We start from the raw sequence: 16,800 nt of genomic DNA, 5'->3' as shown, positions 1-16,800 counted from the left end.
GAAATTATATTTTTGTCAAAATAGTAATTAAAAAATACAATTTTATGTATTTTGTCAACAATTGGCATTTAGCAAAGAAAATTTCAGAATTACAATGGAAGGAATTATAAAATTCTTTTTGATAATGCATATCAATCACTAGTACTGATTTTAAGTTTTTATAAAATGAGAAACATATAACAAATAAAAAGAAAGACAACTCTGCCTCGATAAAAGAAAGACTGAATAAAATTATGATTAAATCAAAAATGGGCTTGAATTGATGTCAAGTATAGATTAGAAATTGGCTGCCAAGGACAATGGTGAAATACTGTACTTGTAATGCAACAGTATATTTGAAAATGATGAATATCATATTATATTCTGTTTTTTTTTAAGGCTACAACAGTGAATGTAAAACTATAAAAAAGTCTTTTGAAGTGAAAATTTGATTAACACTTCCAGTTGTCAAAGTGCTTCTCCTTTTAAGAATCAGGCAAAATGTGTGTAAGGTGTGACACATGAAGGAAAAAAAGGCAGACATTTGATTGCATTTACCAAGTATTTATACCCAATAGCCTCCAGAAATAACCACCAAAATGTAACATTTGCCTTTTTAAGATATTTATAGGTCAACTTTAGTTGAAATGATATGGAAAAAAGGCAAGAAAATTTTCCCCCACTTTTTCCTTAAATAAGCAGCAAAAACCATTGATATCACAGATGCTATAGGACCAATTTAAATAGCTTTTCAGTTGTTTTCTAGATGTATTGAATATATCTGAACCAAAAAAAGACCAAATTTAGAATTATGATGTGACACCAATTGCCTGATTCTTACACAGAATGGTACACGATGAAAAATATTTTTTTTTATTTGCAGGCTAGAATGTCACATTTACTGCAGAAGCAAAAGGACGAGAGGAAGAAACTTGTCAGCCAGATGCAGGATTTCGGAGACAAGGTAAATTGAATAAAGAATTTCCTCTATTACATATTTTTCCTTATTTTGTAAAATGCACACATTGCATATATCACTTTCTGCTGTTTGTTATAAAGGAATAAGATGTTTCATTATATGATAAATGATTTTGGTTGCATGGCAAACTTCTTCAATTTATTTTTGTTAACCACAAAATTAGTGAAAAATTAGTATGAGTCCAATTATACTAACTGTTAATTAGGAGCTAAAATTAATTTTGCCGACCCTTTCTTGAAATATTGAAGAAAAGAGAAGTTTGCTGAATTGCAACAAAGTTGAACTTGGCTATTGGTTTCGTGGGTGGGAGGGCATCAACATTAGGTATTTGAGGGTAATTACAATGTATTTCAAAGGTCAAGGTCACAGTCATCAACAAATTTGATAATTTCACCAACAAAGTACAATGTAGTTACTGAACCATATGTTAAAAAGTGTGAATCCACTTTTGATGAAACTTTGATAAATGCTTCATGTCTTTATTTCATCTATTCACATGAAACTTCATAATACTTATAGGACAGGAATCAGTTGTTGAAAATGATGGATAAACAACAACAGGCAGAGGTGACCGAAGAGACGTATAAACTGAAACTGGAACAAGACGAGGAGACCGAAAATATGAGGAAGGTAAAAATACATATATTGGTGAAAAAATTAAGAATATGAGGGAATAGTTATAATTATTGTGAACTAGCTGTGGAACTACAGATAATGTGGGTTAAAGCTATTAGCTTTAGACAGGAAGGCAATTTTAAAAATATACATATCAATCACAGACAGTTCTTATTTACTTTTGGGGTTCCTGCTCTGACCAACTTTGATATTAGGACACTGATGCAGAAGTTGGCCTTATATTAACACAGCATGAAGTGTTGGTTGCAAGCATAATGAGGTAGGATTTTCCATAATCAAAATGGCAAAAAGCATTCAATTGTATGATCTTAAAATTTTTCTGGAAGGATTTCACTTTTCCATCCCGTTTCACTATATAATGAGTCTTTTTTACTCCCATATTCAATATAAGTTTTATTTTAGCTTCCCTGAAGAGACACTTTTCAATCAATGTGTTATAATCATATTTGCAATCCCTAATTTTATTTTATTTCATTTATATAAAAGAATATGGTAAGATTTCTGTTATGCATTGATCATTCTAGTTGTCTCCCTTTACATATGAATTCATTGCATTTTGCTAACATATAGCCAAACATGTGAATGTGTGTTCACACATCTTAAAATGTGTTGTACACACTTCACATTTTCAGGAATATATTTTTATATGTGTACAAAGTACAACAAAAATAGAATACTTTCTTTATAATAACGTGGCTGTGTACATGTTTATGTAGCTAAATTGCTGCAAATTAAAGATGAGTGGCAACAAATTTTACTTTTAGTTTGCGATGCTGAGAAAAACTGACTTTGCTTTTGAGTTCCATGCTACAGTAGTTGCATGCCCAGTTTATATTCATAGTCAGATCATATCATAACATGCCTGTATGATATTTGTGTATTGAATTTTGTAGTATTCATAGTATTGCATGCGTTGTCTATGGATATATGTTTGTCAAAATTGTCTGTTTTTTTATTTAAAATTGAATTTTGAATTATATCTGATTCTGTCTAGTGCTTTGAAATGTAGTTATTTGTACATTAGTTATTTTATTTCTGTAAAGAAAAGTGTTTTTGCAGTTTTTTTTTTACATTTCTGATATATTAATCTTACTTCTTACTTCTACTGGTACTTCTCTTTTTTAAGTTCAACCCAAAATTTATTTTGTGTTTAGCTTGTTCTACATAGTACTTATTCTTTTAAGGCAAAAAAATGTATGTTTCCTGCCACCCTACGAAAAAGTAGGTCTGTTTCCTACCACCCTACTATCCCTATTATTTATTTTTGCCATCCCTAAACATTTTATGGCCATTTTGGCTCCAGCATTGTTTAGTTTAGATTACTTCCCCATTCAGTCAATGTAAATGTATTTGAAAAATAAAATGATTTCACTACCTACCTACCTACCTACCTACCTACCTACTTTTCTGGCTGGTAGTAGGAAACAAGACCATTATTTGTTTTGGCCTAATATTGTTTTAAGGACTTCCATTTTCTGTCAGCTACTGAGATACAGGTGATGACTAATGTGTACATGTATGTTCATGTGTAATACACTAACATTTAACTTTTGTGATGTCTTTTAAAAAAGTTTTATTGAAATGAATTGAATTTCTTTAATTACTAGGAATTTGCTGCTAGGAAAAGAATTGGCTTAAAGGAACTTCAACAAGGCATGTTGAATGAAGCCTGTGATATTGGATTGCTGGATCAGCAGAAAGTTAACTGGATGATGAATGAACATCGTAAAACTCAGGAGAATCTGGAGAAGATGTATGATGAGGAAATCTCCAGACAGAGGATGATGTTAGAGGAGAAGTTGGAAAGGAGAAGAGCTCTGGCTAAAACTAGTGTAAGTAAAAATATTGTGTGAATGTTTCTTGCTTTTTTTCCCTAGGATACAAAGGTGATGTTTTTGTTAATATAGAAATGAGTGATTTTTTTTTGTTTTCACGATCTCTTATCTACCATTTAAATTCATATGAAAAGATAATATAAACTTTGTGGGGGAGGGAGATTTAATTTGCATATATTTATTTTGAGTTTCCAATACCTTAATGAAATATAGTAAAAATTAAATGAAAAGAAAAGAAAAAAGGATACTAATACAGTAACAATGTTTTTTGATTTATGTACTGTCAGACTTCAGTCACTTAAACTCCAAGGACCATTCAAAAGTGTTCAAGTTATTTGGAGTTTGAGAAATTGAAGTTCTTAGATTTCCAGATTTCTTTTCTTTGCCAGTCCAAGTTCAACATTATCGTTAGAAATTGCTAATTTTCGACAAAATTTTGTCAGTTCTTGGATATTTTTCATTTAGAAGGTTATGTTGATTTATGGACATTAAAAAATGCTGCGTTTGCTTTTAAGTACCAGTCTTTATGAACTTCAGACACTGATAATGGTGAAGTGATTCATGGTGTTGAAAAAGCCACCAAACAAATAATGGTTTTTCAGTTTACATTTGCTATATATTTACAAAACAATAATCATTTCAGTATTCAGATCTGCATTTTTGAGAAAATCATACATTCATCTCCCACTAAAATCAACCAAATGGCACCAAATCAAGAACGATAACTCTTGCAAAGTATCAATTTCATGTACAATCTATATGATTTTTGTCACAAAACTGCAACAACCAAATGAAAAACTAAGACTGATTGTGTGATGTGATTAGTAACTGTTTCTGAACAAGAAATAAAACTGAATTTGATGGGTTTTTGACATGCATGAATCACCTTCTGTCTGATATTTAGAAAGACTGTTACTTAAAAATCTTTCAGAGTTCAAGTTCACTTTCTTATAGTTAGTTTTCATCCAATTTCTTTCATGCTTTCGTCATGCTAACTTCGGAGCATTCTTGAACTTCAATTAATACTTCACGTATGTTAGATTAAAATACCTAACTAATTATTGATGACTTAAATATTACCTGTATTTTCCTAAAAATTACACTTTGATTAATGATAGGGTTTCAGTTTTTGACACCTTAATTACCCAATCTGACAAAATGGCTGACAATTTTGAGTTATTGAGGGGTATTTTCTAAACTTTATTACTGAACCCACCAACTAGTGTGTTCAAGTGTTTGAGAAATCTCGAAGGTTGCAGTAGTTTCACTTTCGGTCCAAGCAATTATAGAATTATGGAGTTTTAAAATCATTGTGTTGATTTAATTTGACGTACATGATGGTGAAACCTGTGTTTATTCATTAGATTCGTCAAGTGATTGCTGAGAGTAAATAGTGACATATTTGATTTTGTTCGATAAAAAGTTGAATTGAAGCGAGGCACCTCCATATCTGGGATTACCCTTTTCATGGTTATATACTTGTTGGACTGCATATTTGATAGTGAAAGCAAGCCCCTGTGTTCTGTCTATGAAGAAATAACCTCATTCACGTGGTGCACACTATTAATTTAGATTCAGGTCAAGGCACACATGCATTGAGGTTTTTCAAATTGATCATTTCTTATAATTTTATTTAAAATCAAAATTCCACAAGTGGATACCATCAGATAAGGTTAAGAATTGACACTACTATTACATATCAAAAGTATACCTAGATATGATAGAAGATTTTTTATGTTACTTCTTAAATGAAATTATTACAGTATAAAATAAAGTAACAAGTACTTTTATTGTCATTACTAACATCTGACTCACTAGCTTCGGGAGATGAAAGTTTCCATGTTAAAAACACATATTTCATTTGCTTCAGAAATAAGCCGGTAAACTTTAAAGTGGTTAAAGTTACATCTTAAAGTACAGGAAACAAGCTTTAGCCTGAGTGCATGTTGTTGTCTTAAAAAATATTTATGAATGAAATCACAAAAATACCCTAATGTAGGATAACCCTGAAGTTGACATGAAGAGGATTTAGTATGTTTGTTTGATGTGGTAGAACACATCAATACAAATGATGTGAGTAAAGTTTCATCAATGGCATTTTTCATGTTACATTGAAGTTTTGTGCATTAGCTCATATTAAGGGATTATACTTTCTAAGTTGAATATTTTAAAGTTCATCTAGTAATGTATTTATCTTGTCTAATATACGAAACATTTATGGTATATAGAAATATACATGCATATACATATACAAGCCTTGACAGATACTTTCAATGGTACATTACACATTCAAATGGAGATATGTTGTATACTTAATTAAAAGAATTTATTATATTAGTAGCTTTATCAATTAACAAGCTCTCTGGACAAGTCCTTGACAGAGTTTTTTAAACTATTGCCATCACATGCGTCCGTCGTTGTCGTCGTCGTTAACAATTATACAAAACTCTTCTCCTCTGAAACTACTTGACTAATTATAACCAAACTTGATATGAATGTTCCTAGGGGTATCCTGCATAGAACTGTTGTGGGGATTTTTGATTCGTCAATAAACATGGCTGCCATTACTAAAAATAGAACATAGGGGTCAGACAGTAGTTTTTCTCATATCAAATTTTGGTTTTAATCCGTTAAGCCATGTTGGAGTTATTGTCCTTTTTCAACGATTTTTGCTATTTTTAGTGTTATTTCTTTCCAAAATCTTCTCCTTTGACACTACTTGACCAATTGAAACCCAACTTGATATGAATGTTCCTTGGGCTATCCTGCATAGATCTGGTGTGGGAATTTTTGATTTGTCAAAAAACATGGCCGCTGTTACTAAAAATAGAACATAGGAGCCAGACAGTAGTTTTTCACATATATCTCCTAAACCGTTAGGTTTACCTGAATTTGACAGAGGTTAAGGTGTTCAGCATGATGAGATCTATCTCTGGTCAAATTTTGGTTGTAATCCGTTAAGCCATGTTGGAGGTATTGTCCTTTTTCAACGATTTTTGCTATTTTTAATGTTATTTCTTTCCAAAATCTTCTCCTCTGACACTACTTGACCAATTGAAACCAAACTTATGAATATTCCTTGGGGTATACTGCATAGAACTGATTTGGGGATTTTTGATTCATCAAAAAACATGGTTGCCATTACTAAAAGTAGAACATAAGGGTCAGATATTAGTTTTTCACATATATCTCCTAAACCATTAGGTTTATCCAAATTCTTTCAATAGCTGAAATGATCCATATTATTAGGACTACAAAAGTCTTCAGATTCCTTGTAAGAGTTCCCTTGAAAGGGAAAAAATGACTTTTTTTTGACAGTTTTCAGTTAATATTGTGAAAACTATGATAGATTAAAAGAAACTTTCGATTGTTGAAAAGGTCTTGTGATTGTCCTACCAAAGACTTCTTTAGTCAAAATTGTTGGGCAACTTCTTGTTTAATTTATTGCCTTTGAAAGGCAAAATTCAAGAAGGTGAGTAATTCAGGCTCCTGGGAGCCTCTTGTATTAGAGTATTAGAAATTCAATAGTATCATGGTTGTATTTTTGGCAGTACAAAAGATGTAAAAGTGCAAATATATTGATGTACTAGTATCAGAATGGTGGAGCTGGTCCATGCTCCCAGTTTTTATATGCCTGTCTAAGACGGGACGTATTATGATATACTGTTGTCCGTCAGTCGTCAACACTTCGGACAATCACTGAAAAACACTTTCACCAACTTTTATGAAACTTTGGTGAATTGTTCATATCTATTGAAGTAAGCTCCCTTCTAATTTGTATAAATGTCAAATTTTACGTTTCTGTGTTATGAAGTTTTAGTCTTTAAAAAAAGGCAGAAAAGGCCAAGGAAATTTATTCGATGAAATATTGTTGAAAACAGACCATTTGTTATGATAGTGCCAAAATTATTGTGCATTTTTTATTTACTTTTTTTTTGGGGGGGGATAAAGTGTGGGGAGGGTATTTTTCAGTTCTCACAGTATTTCTAGTTGATCATATAACTTCATTAAAAGCGTAAGGATTAGGTAAAAGGGCAACGGCCATAACATGCGCTTAAAGCGCAGCTCTTTATTAGTTGAGTCCAAGTTGCTCATTTACTTTTGTTAATTTTTTTTTTGGTTATTTTATGTTCTTCCATGTCTGGCCTTTGTCCCTGAATTACATTCTTTTGATTTTGGCTAGAATCTTGGTTTCCTTGATTACGCTTTAAGGTCCAGAATCTCTGCACCATCGTATACTTGAATTCACACTTGACATTTTGCTGCAATTGCCCACAGAATGGGCACAGAAGGACCTCTTGAATTTAAAAAAACAATGTTATTTTAAATTATGACTTCATTAATCTTTCAATTTAAGGAGAAGTAATTATTATAACTTAATCATCAACAACACGTAATATTTTCTACAATGGCTTTCACAAGTGTAAATAAGTGTCTATTTTGAATTAAAGCCATATATAGGTTTATGGTTACTAATGCAAAATATAAGTTCAGGTTCTTCTATAATTTAACCAGCTAAAGGACATTTTAATTTTTAATGGGTGGACCATAGGCTTAAAGTTTCAATTAGTCCTTGGCTTTTATTCTTAGATGGTAATTTGCAGTGGTACTTAATTTTTGTTTAGGAGACCCAGGAAGATGACCAGAGTTACTTGTTGAACACCATGGCAGGACACCAGCTGTCTTTGATTGAAGAGTGTCAGAGGTACGTGTAAGATAACTTTTATAATTTTTATTTTTACAAGTCTTGCTCAATAGTGAAATTTTGATTATCTTTTATAAAAACATAGGGTGCATTTTGAAAATCTTGATCAACCTGTTGGAAATAATGATAAAATTTTGAAACTTTTTTTTATGGAAAAAAAAACGATTTAAAAAAAAAAAACCTTTTTTTAGATTCCATGTAATGTAACTGAGTGAAAACACTTTATCATTTTTTGGAAGACTGCAAAAATGATGTTATATTGCCTTTATGTCTCATTGTTTTCCATGATAATGTCCCGAGAATCACGAACAAATCTCTCGCATTTTCAGAGAGAATGTATTTATGGTTAGAAATATAAAAATAAGGCAAATATTCTGCTAAATTATTTACTGATATTTCTAAATTGTGTCATTTGTGTATTTTTCAAGCAAATGCAGACTCAAACTTCATAGCATGCACATATTTTGAAAGTTATTCTTATGTATATATTTTCTTTTAGAAACTCGGGTATGGGACCAGATGAAGCCCAGAAACTGATGGAGCAATCTAAACAAGAACTGATGACTCTTAATGAGAAACGAGAAAAGGAAAGGGAAAAATTAGAGGAGGCTCTACATAAGAGACTCAGTGCTCTCAAGAAGGACCAACTTGAAAAAAAGGTATTAATAATCAACCAAAGGACAAATTGGTATATGTATACTGTTATTGTTCCATTTGAGCAACCAAAATGCATTGACAGTAGAGTTATTGCTGATACATGGTCATTGACAGAATATAACACTTTCGCACTGCCTAATGCTGTTGCATGAAATAACTGTTTATTGTATTGTCACTTTCAGGGGCCACTTGTAGGGAAGAAATGTCATACAAAAATTAAGCTTGATTTGAAAAGTGATTGGCATTGCAATATAAAGACAATAACTGTATATCGACTGGAAATAAAAAAATGATATACCAATTTGGCACGAATCGATAAAAAATGTGTGGCAAAGCCTCACGCTTTACCTCCATTCTAAGCTTCATCCATATATTGTTTTTTTTTTATTTCAAGTTCATACACTGTTATTGTCTATATCTCAATGTAGTTAATTCGTGACATTCAAATGAGGAGAAGCAGTGACTAAAATTTTTGATAGTTTTTGGTGTGACTCGGCAGGGGATGGGACCCCACTTCCCACACTTGAGGCGAACACACTTCCTTGGATTCAATGTACCAGTGAATGAATTGATATCCTGTCTTAAATTTATCTTTAGATACATTTTTTAAGTCCCTAAATATCATTTGAATTATATTTTGAACATGGATGTAGCAAACACCTGTGTCAAGCTAACAAATTCTACAGTTAAAAAGGTGCTTGGTTAAAACAGGTTTACTGTCTCTAGACCTTAAGGAAGTAGACCTAGGATAAGGGTCACAACTCTTACAAATCATTGGAATGTTTGTATTCAGCATTTTACATCAACCTCATGTAAGCAACTTGGACTGATTTAATTCTGTTTCATGTGAAAGCTTGATGGGCTTTGATGTAATTGAATATAATACAAATATATCACTGATTTCAAGATTTATTCTATTGTGGCATCTATTTATGAAATAATTTGTTTACAGAAAAAAGAACAGAAAGCTAAGATGGAAGATTTTGAAGCCAGAAGTGTTGGATCTCAAGCTGAGGGTCCTGTTGGTATGTACAGGGTGTTACTGTATATTTAGATCTCATCAAAGCATTATTGGCTTACTTGTATTTCTGTTAAATGTACAATAATTTTTTATTTAATTCTCCTGAATGCTCTAAAACCATATCTTGCATTTTGCTTCATTAAAATTTTTTAGCTTAAAAGATTGAAACAGCTTTTGGAATTACAACTGATAAGAAAGGTACTATGAAAGTACACCTGCACTCAACAAGTTGCAATCTTTATAAAAATCAGGCACAAGGTGATTCAAGCATGTCAAAAATCCACCAAATTCACATTATTTCTTGTTCAGAAACAGCTATAGACCACAAAACCAGTCTTAGTTTTTCATTTGGATGTTGCACTTTTGAGGTAAAATTTACATTGCACATGAAATTAGCACTTTGCAAGAGTTATTGTTCCTGATTTGGTTTGATTTGGTTGATTTCAGTGGGACATTAAAGTGTAGTTTCTCAAAGGTACAGACCTACCGGTAATTACAAAAAAGACAATTGTCACATGAAAATATACCACATGTGGACCAAAAAATCATTGTTTGTTCCATGGATTTTTCTACACAATGAATCACCTTACTATAGGCAGTGTTTGAATTTTATGTGGACTGCTACTTAATTCACTTCCATCCAGATTTCATTACAAATATCTTAGCTGTCAATTGATGAATTTATTTCAAATTTGGCATGTGGCTTTATATATATTGTAAGTCATTTTGATTACTGTTCAGTATCAACTTCCTGTTTTATGCCCAGTTTTAATGTATGGAATGAGTGTGTGTAAACATAGCAGGACAACATAAGCAACTTTATGTTTCAATTTTACTTTTTATTAATTCCATTTTCAGACCCAGAGAACTATTTATCAGAGAAAGCCCAACTCCAATCTAAACACAGACAAGAGTTGTATGAACTGGAAAAGAACATTGATGAGGACCATGCCAGAGAATTAGAGGATCTTCGTGATGAATCTTTGGATAAAACTAAGGAAGAACTTCACGTTTTGGAGGAGAACTTGATTAAGAAATTAGAGCAAGAAGGTACAACATTAAGGAACATGTGGATGTGCAGAACTGGCAACTATCTTCATCATGAGGAGATATTTATCTTACCTCTCTATATACTGTGAAAGTACTTTAATTCATGGAGACCTATTTTTGTGTCAATTAGGGAAGAAATACAAGTTCATGGATTCTTGAATTCGTGTTTTTGAGGTTTCCAGTATACACATCAATGGGATTCTCCTTTTCATTGGGAACCAAATTTCCTGGTTTGGCCTACCCATGAAAACCACGATAATTGGTACCCCACGATCTATAGTACTTTCACAGTATATAATAAATTTGTGAAAAAGCAGATATTGCATCTGCTCTGTGCTCTTAGTTATTGGTCAGATCTGAGACTCTGAGTTAATGTTTTGTCTAATGTATGTTTTGATTGTGTCTGTACATTTTTGTTTGTTTCCACCATTGTTTGGTCCTTGTTCCTGATTTTTTTTTCCAGAACAGGATTTTGCCTTTATGGAAATTTGGTTCAATCTTAGTAAAACCTGTCTAAACCATATTTCTTGCCAGCTGAAAGTTTTGTTTGGTTTAGATAGGTTCAAATTGCATGGAAACTGTTTTGGTTGTTATGATGCAAACACAAAGATATCACGTTTTGTCATATTTCTGGTTTAATCAGGGTTTGGTTTTAATAGTCAGATTTCACTGTACAAAATAAGTTGAGTTATATTTTTTGTTGTGTACTGGTATATAAATTTTAGATTTAGTTTTGTACTTCTGTTTTTGGAGTCTGTTGATGTAATGATGATCCTGTCAGTATCATTTGATTAACATTTTGGATTAAGGTGATGTGAATTGATTTTTTTATGCAAAGCTTTTTAATGTAAGGTTTCTTTTTCAAAACATGTTTTCTGTTGCTAATAGTTTTGATTGATGTTAAGAGCCATCAATTTTTTCATATTAAATCCATGTATTAACAAATGGAAGAATTTGTATTACTTAACCATTTTCAAATTATTTGTTTAATCCAGGAATGTCTAGATCCAGAATCAATGGTTTGTTGTCCAAACACCAAAATGAAGTTGACAAGTTGGAATCCCGACAGAAACAGGCACAGGAACAACAGAGGAAACATATTGATGTAAGGCTGACATAAATTAATTTCTGGGTTCTCAGGTTTTCACTTTTTATAAGCCTCATTCTTACCATATCAGCTGTATAGTGGGTAACTTTGCTGGGTGCTTTTTTTGGCATATTTTAGTGGTCTGTCTGAAAATGCCAAAATAAATTCCTCAAAATATTTACTCTGTGCTTAAATATTTTAAATAATGCATCATTTAGCATCCTTTTAAATAGAAACACCAAATTTTTTGTATACAATACTTTTTATCTCAAAAACACAAAATTTTACAATAAAAACAAAAAAATAAGCACTTTTCTCATCACTTATGCTGACTGTAAACCATGTTATTAATGCCTTGTCCCATTTTGGGAGGCAATTAAGGAGGTAGACCTAGGGTAAGGGAAATAACTCTTGAAATCATTGATATGTTTGTATCATATTCAATTTCACCATAACCTATCAAGCATTAATTTGAAAAAGAATGAAATCAATCCATGTTACTTTGATGCTTACATGAGATTGATGTAAAATGCCTAAAAAGCTATATTTAGCATTTTTTTCTAGTGCATAAGTCATTGACATCTTTAGATAAAATCTGTATTTGATTTCAGTTTGAATTTTGACTCCTTAAAGATTAATTATAACTTAATTAATTTATAGGAAGTACTTGCCAAGAGAAGGCAGGAATGGGCCAGAAAGAAAGAACAGGAAAAGGTTGAGCAGAAGGAATTACGAGATTATGAATCCAAAGTTGTCAAGTAGGTTTCATCAGATACTTAAGTATTATGTTTTTTAATGGTTTCAGTTTATGTTTTAAAAGAAAAAAAGTGCATTTTATTCATATTTATACATTTACATTTACTATACATATTATTAAAAGATGCTAACCTCATAGGAAAATCCAGAGTCAGTGAAATACATTTCTGGCTATTTATACAGGCCACGCCCACAATTACCTGACTACTTTTATGATCACTCTATATTACCTATTTTTTATGTAATAAAAATCAATGAAACGGTGTTCACCACCATGGACACTTTGATATAGATGAAAGAAACAAATCAAATGTAATGATAAGAATTAAATGTTTCATTGGCATGTAAAAGCGTTGGGCAATCGCACATCATTGATAATGTGTTTTTTTTTTTAAATCAGCTACAGTCAGCCCTTTTATCTGCAAAAGAAACATCAAAAATGGAACACTCAATTCTTAAATAAATTTGTTGTTGTAGTTGCTTATGAATGCCATCAAAATTAGAACTCCACAAAAATAAATGACCACCAAAATATACTATTACAAATTCATTTTAAACTTTGATTTTTTTTATCCCTTATAGAACTATATTGATATGGGTCATATTTTGTTATGTTTTGTTTTTTAAGGTTCATAGATGTGTTTAAAATGTTTCACATTTCATTATATTACAGTTTCTGTTTTGTTTCCTTTCAGTAAACTGATCTGTGGCCAGATGAGTATATCAGATGAAGAAAGGGACAGAATTATGAAAGAACATGAAAAACAGATGGTCAAGCTAGAAAATAGGTAGGAGAATTCTGAGAGATATCTGCAAAAAATCCATGCATTGAATGGGTTTATGGGAGAAGAAAGAGGCTGATGGAGCAATTAAAGGAACCAAGATTCTAGTGGAAATCAACAGAATGTAATCCAGGGACAAAGACCAGACATGGAAAACAGATATACACAACAAAGAACATTAAATAACCAAACTAATATGTACAAAGCAACATAAGTAAATGAGCAACTCAAACTCCACTAACAAAATTGGAGCATGGACCAGGTGCACTGGTAGGGTAACCTTCCTATGCTTTTGTTAGAATATCCACCGAGTTGGTCATGAGAAGTCAAATCCAGGGAAGATGAAAGAGGGAAGGAAAACTGTGACGTGTAGAAAATAATCCATATATGAAATGGGTTTACAGGAAAAGAAAGAGCCTGAGAGGGTTACATTTTATTTGACTGAAATATGAAAGCATAATCTGACTCCCTTAACCCCATGAACTGATATATAAATATTCTGATACAAGTTTATATCCTGATCTGTTACATGGGTTGATTATTGTGCTTTTGAACATCAATATGTATCCATAAGTTACGTTCTAAAGTATACCTAATTCTTAATTTTCTAACATCAGAATGGTACCAAATGGTTTTTACTATTCTGAGTAGAAAAAAAATTGAACTCATTACACATGCAGTTTCAAACATGCATTTTTCTCTGCTTTTTTTTCTGCAATGTGCTCACTGCTATGAAAAAGTTGTTTTTAACTTAAAGAACAAAAAACTTATACCACAAAAAACTTAACACAACTAAGATTCTTAGAGTTATTACAAAAAATAAGGTTGAAAAAGTCTTAAAATGTTTATTTTTCATTTTAGCTTGACTTTGAACAAGTTGAGACAGAAGAGAATGCTTGAGGAGAAACTATCTCAGAAGAAAGCTCAGTTAATGCAACATTTACAAGAAAAACAAGCACTTGACAGTGAAGTATGTTTACATTATTGTTTTAAAAGGACAATGATTTTACATTTACTTGTGATAGTCACTATGAATATATGCATCCTTCATTCAATCATGATTAAGCAATAATGTGTATCCTGCATTTAATCATTCAATCATGATTAAATACAGTATGCACAAGGTAAATGATTTTTTTTTATTCATATGAAGAGAGCGTCAGCAACGTCCTATATATGTAGAATGTAAGACCAGAACTATGAATGGCTAAAAAGTTGATGGAAGTGATGAAATTTGTTGACATGGAAGTAGACAATTGTGCTAGTGCAGAGGCACTTACAACTTTGAGCTCCGTCCATCATAGGCATAGCCTAAAAGCATATTACTATACTGTTAACATATTAATTTTCGTGTTTGCTAATTTTCACGGATTCTGTCAAGTGAAGATATTCAGGGATGTTAATTTTCGTGGTTTCAGAAAATGATAAGCATTCTACAGTGATAAAAAATCAGCTATGTAGGAACTATTTTTTGCTCTTTTCTGTTCATTGCGAAAATTGCATAAATTAGTACACCACAAAGAGTAATAGTTTTACAATATAGTGTAAAGTATATCAAACAACCCTGTTTAGTAATAAGATTTTGTTTGTATGAAGCAGGTATTTTGTTGAATTGAAGAAAATTGATATGAAAGAGAAATTTTAGACAATTACCAGTTCAAAGGTTCAAAATTTTAAAATTTAGGCTTATGTCTTCTTATCATTCGAAATGAATTTCTTTGTTCTCAGGTCATTTATCATAGAAACCAATGTCGAAGGCTGATATTTTTTAAAAAAACTTTTTCCATTGCTGTCTAAAAGTGATTAGGGTTTAAAAGTTTAAAAACAAAAAAAAAATTATGTGGGTTGTTTATTTTTTATTATTGCATTAATGTGAGGATGAAAAAGGTAATATTGCATCCTCAGAGGTGACAAAAGAAGGTCTGAAATCCAAGAAATTATTTTATTTTGCCTGATGTATTACAATTGATGCACATTTTGTCCATCTAATAAGAATGTACCTACTAAATGGTTATCTAGTATGAGTATTTATGTTTAAAATTAAGAATTTAAACCACTACTCCAAATTAAATTTTTAAACATAGAATCTGCAGAGGAAACTGGAACATAATGCTGAGGATGAAGATGAGGAAGGATTGAGAAAGAAGATGGCCTTAATGAAAGCTCAAGCTGAAAACCGTATGGCTGTTTTACAAGGCAACAGACTCAATATGGATGATGCTCTGGATGAGGTAAACCTACTAAAAAAAGGTGTAGGCTGCCTCAGTGCTCTCAGGGTAACGTGCTCATCTTGAGTGTGGGAGGTTGTTGGTTCAATCCTTGGCTGAGTCACACCAAAGACTATTAAATTGGTATTTGCTTCTCTGTCAAGCACGGTGTTATTAAGAGGTAATTGAGAATCAACTGGTTGACTCGAGTCAGAATAATGTGGAATGACATGCCTACCTGCAGGCTGTTGCTTCTATAAGCTAGCATATTAAAGATCTGGCTCAGTGTGTCAGACTAGTACAAAGCAGGGTCTGTTTGATTGGTAAATTGTTCTTGTCCTGAAATATGTATGTTAAACCATAATCATGCAATCAATCAGTTGAAGTGCAGAAGTTATCTGTCTTCAAGGTGGTTAGAAAAATCATGTGATGTTTCGTAATGGTTGTTCCATTTATAGATTAATAAAAAGAAAACCCTGGATAGAATTTAAGCTTGAAAGCTTTTATTTAAAAAAATGGGTTGTCTCCGTTTTTGTTAAAAATGTCCAACTAGTCAATGGCTTGTGTCTGCATATTGTTCAAATTTAGCGTTACTTGTCTTGTTAATGTCTAATGTATATATTGACGATTTTAAAACAGATTTTCATGCATTAACAATAAATAGCATTGATTTGCTCACAGTATTTCAGTTTTAACTTTTAACTTCTATTCCATTTCAGGTCAGAATAGAAATGATGAAGGAAAGAGCTCAAGCCTTGAAGGATCAGGAAGAAAGACTTGGAGCCATGGTAGCTTCCTTACAGATGTCTAAAGCAAGGGAGGTAAGCCAGTCAGTTAACTTTTGTTTAATGTAATAAGATTAAGATTATCAGAAAATTTCTGAGATGTTAAAAATCTAAAGTTTTAAATTATAAAAGGGGACAATTTGTGTTTATTTTTGGAATTTTGAAATTATTTTACTGTGAATTTACTAATTATTAGGTGTAAATGTTATTTAACTTTCTTTCAATTTTTAAGTATTGCATAAAATTTTCGATTTCATTCTTGCACTGATAAATAACTATACAATCATTATATTATCATTTCATTTAGTTCATTAACAACTT

The 16,800-nt window shown here is 31.7% G+C and overlaps 1 protein-coding gene across 5 annotated transcripts in view; it reads left to right on the top strand.

The window, feature by feature from the left end:
- The window catches only part of LOC148621279 (uncharacterized), a 41,934-nt gene that overhangs the window by 11,517 nt on the left and 13,617 nt on the right, over window positions 1-16,800 (top strand). For all 5 annotated transcript variants that reach the window (XM_088575445.1, XM_088575446.1, XM_088575443.1 and 2 more), the window contains 13 exons: window positions 863-943; window positions 1,478-1,588; window positions 3,202-3,426; window positions 8,055-8,134; window positions 8,634-8,793; window positions 9,744-9,816; window positions 10,671-10,862; window positions 11,858-11,967; window positions 12,610-12,707; window positions 13,401-13,493; window positions 14,349-14,457; window positions 15,572-15,718; window positions 16,414-16,515. In XM_088575445.1, coding sequence (XP_088431571.1) covers window positions 863-943; window positions 1,478-1,588; window positions 3,202-3,426; window positions 8,055-8,134; window positions 8,634-8,793; window positions 9,744-9,816; window positions 10,671-10,862; window positions 11,858-11,967; window positions 12,610-12,707; window positions 13,401-13,493; window positions 14,349-14,457; window positions 15,572-15,718; window positions 16,414-16,515 — 1,581 coding nt within the window. The remainder of the gene's footprint in view (window positions 1-862; window positions 944-1,477; window positions 1,589-3,201; window positions 3,427-8,054; window positions 8,135-8,633; window positions 8,794-9,743; window positions 9,817-10,670; window positions 10,863-11,857; window positions 11,968-12,609; window positions 12,708-13,400; window positions 13,494-14,348; window positions 14,458-15,571; window positions 15,719-16,413; window positions 16,516-16,800) is intronic.

This window comes from Perna viridis, chromosome 3, assembly GCF_037379345.1.
Source record: "Perna viridis isolate PV_CMFRI_1.1 ecotype Kerala chromosome 3, ASM3737934v1, whole genome shotgun sequence".
Taxonomy (NCBI): Eukaryota; Metazoa; Mollusca; class Bivalvia; order Mytilida; family Mytilidae; genus Perna; species Perna viridis.
Note: the sequence above shows the minus strand (reverse complement) of the source record. Positions and strands in the feature narration are given on the sequence as shown.